Below are 2,825 nucleotides of genomic sequence, written 5' to 3'. Positions count from 1 at the left end.
GTGTGTGAACGTCATGGTTCTGCTGGTTCCAGGTCCGGTTCTGCCTCGTTTCTCTGGGTTTTCTGGGTTTGGTTCTGCTCCGGTCCTGATATTCACACCAGACGTACGGAGCTAGAATGGAGCCTTTAACCTGCTGCAGGTTCTTACTCGAATGTTTAGTCCAGTTTGATTCAGAGTCTGTAATTAATTAATTAAAATTAATTTAAACTGAAAATCTTATGTGGTACTTTTTTTTTTAGTGCATTTGAAATAATTTTTTTTTTTTTTTTTTTTTTTAGATTTTGCCAGTAGAATTATTACTTTTTACATCATTTTTAAGAAATTATTTACTGAAAAGAAGCTCAAATTTCTTCTTTTTGTCTTATTTTAAGTGTATTAAGATATTTAATAAAATAAAACTATTTGGTCAGATTTTGTGTTTTTGCAGTTCGTTTACAAAATAAGGATTCATAAAAACGAATAAATTAATGAAATAAAGTTCCAGGAAGTCCTGATCATTCATGGAGCTTCTTTACAAATGTGGACGCCGACGTTAGCATTAGCTGCTACCTGCTTAGCATTCACATGCTAATTTAGGCTATCGTAGCTTCACTGATAGGCTAACGTTATTAAATAGTCAAAACTAAAACTTCACAGTCCTGATCCTGGTATCTTATGGTTTTATTTATGTTGATAAATGTTGTAAATGTTTAGTTTTTAAAGCTACTTGCCTTTCCTGGAGTGTATGGCAAACCCATTCGTCATTTAATTTGAAAAGTAGCTCAAAGTCAGTGAGAACATTTTTCTGTCCAGATATTTTGGTTTGACTCTGAAGACTCAGCAGTAAAATTAGGACACGGATCAATCGATCAATCGATCGATCAATCAATCAATCAATCAATCAATCAATCAATCAATCAATCAATCAATCAATCAATCAATCGATTTTATTAATATATCGCATTATTTCATCCAGGCAGTTCTAAATGCTTCACATCATAAAAACATAAAGTAGATGTATGGGGAGATGAAACAGTGTTGCAACCGCTACACAAGGTGGTGGTAGCATCATGCTGTGGGACTGTTGTTGCACAGTTTTAACTCTTTACTGTTTAAATCTATTTATATTCAAAAAATACATTTAAAAAGCCTAAAAGTGGATATCAAAGTGTCCAAATGAGGTAGTTATAACTCCGACCACTAGATGGTGACGAAGAGCTTCCAGTTAAATTATTACTGTGTGTAAAATATGCATCATTAGGCATTAATGGGATGCAGCATGACTTTGTGGTGGTTTGATGACAAATTTGCTTTGTCAAAAGTCTGGAAGGACATCCGAACTTTAAGAATAGGGTCCAAAATGTGGCGCGGGGGCCATTTGAAGGCCTTGAAGTGATTCTCACAGCGGTCCAAGTGATGCTAAGAGACGTTTAGCTGAAAAATATGGAGGGATGTTTGGGTATAGTTGTGATTTCAGTGTTTATAATGATACATTCAACCTTCCAGTTCTAGTTTTGCTGTGTTTTAGATAAATAAGTCAAAACTAGACGGATGTGGAAAGTTTTGTTCTTAATAAAAACTTTATAAAGTAGAAATTCTTGGTTTGTTAATCCAGAAGAAATTATTGAATCAGAAGCTGAGACGTTGTTCGTAGCAGCGATCTGAAGTAAACCAACAATCATTTGTTCATATCTGATGATAAACACATCTGACTCATTGTGCTTGGGTACGGAATACCTAGAGTGACAAAAATGTGAATGTAAAGTTTGTTATTAACGGGCAAACTGTCGTTTTCCAGGCTGAATAACCTTGAAAATGAGATTCCTGGTTTTAGTTTGCTGGTGTAGAAGTTTAGTGAAGAGTTCGACTCACAGATCTGAAATTTATTTAATTCAATTTAGCTAAATAATGCTAACATAATTAGCATAACGGTGCTAATGAGTCTGTCCCTGCGGTTCTGTTGTGTTTTCGGTCGGCCCGCCTCTCTCCTGCCCCCTGCAGGCGGTTCTGGGCGGCGAGCTGGCGATGGGCAGCCCCAGCGCGGCGTCGCCCACCAAGCCGGCGGGTCAGTACTACCAGCACTACGGGTCCAACCCGCGCAGGAGAGCGCTGCACATGGACGCCATGGGTGAGGCTCCAGCTCCTTTAAAGCTTTTTCCACGTGAAAAACGTTTTTCATGTTGCTTTTCTCTGAAGCATGACAGAGGTTTTCAACATGAGGTCCTCGGCCCCGATGTGGGACGTGAGGCTTCTGATTAATGACGGGCTCGTTAACATGAATCCAACAGGTTGAAAATTGAAGTTTTTCAGTCGGAAATCTCAAAATTATGCTAAAAAATTAGCAGTTTATAAAAAAATATACATTAAATCTCTATTATCTAGTTTTATAATGATAAAAACTGTTTTGTTTTTTGCTTTATTTAACAATAGAATGTTTTTATTATTATTAACTTAAAGCTATTTTATATGATATCTACATAAAATCTTTGATTTTTTTTTGCCCAGTTTTATTAAATTTATTGTTTCCAGTGAAGTCGGTGTTGATTTTAATTGAATAAAATGTTAATTACACATTAATTAAACAAGCATAGCTTCCATGTTGGGCTGCAGGTCAAACTGTGTTTGTATTATTTTATAAAACATGTTTCCTGTTGGAAACGTGTCGCCGTCCTCGACTGTGATGTAAGTTTCTGCGGCCAATCGGTGAGCGGCGAGTGTTTGGCTGAAACGTTTGATCCGATCGCTTTAAAAACAGGACACGACCAAAACCTTGGGGGCTTTCAGCCTTCAGACGACACACACACACACACACACACACACACACACACACACACACACACACACGC

At 37.2% G+C, this 2,825-nt stretch overlaps 1 protein-coding gene across 1 annotated transcript in view; it reads left to right on the top strand.

The window, feature by feature from the left end:
- Positions 1 to 2,825, top strand: part of tcf4 (transcription factor 4) — a 165,494-nt gene that overhangs the window by 87,537 nt on the left and 75,132 nt on the right. Inside the window, exon 5 of the mRNA XM_008402569.2 lies at positions 1,981 to 2,107. Coding sequence (XP_008400791.1) covers positions 1,981 to 2,107 — 127 coding nt within the window. The remainder of the gene's footprint in view (positions 1 to 1,980; positions 2,108 to 2,825) is intronic.

The sequence above is a fragment of the Poecilia reticulata genome, unplaced genomic scaffold (assembly GCF_000633615.1).
Source record: "Poecilia reticulata strain Guanapo unplaced genomic scaffold, Guppy_female_1.0+MT scaffold_239, whole genome shotgun sequence".
Lineage (NCBI taxonomy): Eukaryota > Metazoa > Chordata > Actinopteri > Cyprinodontiformes > Poeciliidae > Poecilia > Poecilia reticulata.
This window is presented reverse-complemented; position numbering and strand designations above follow the sequence as displayed.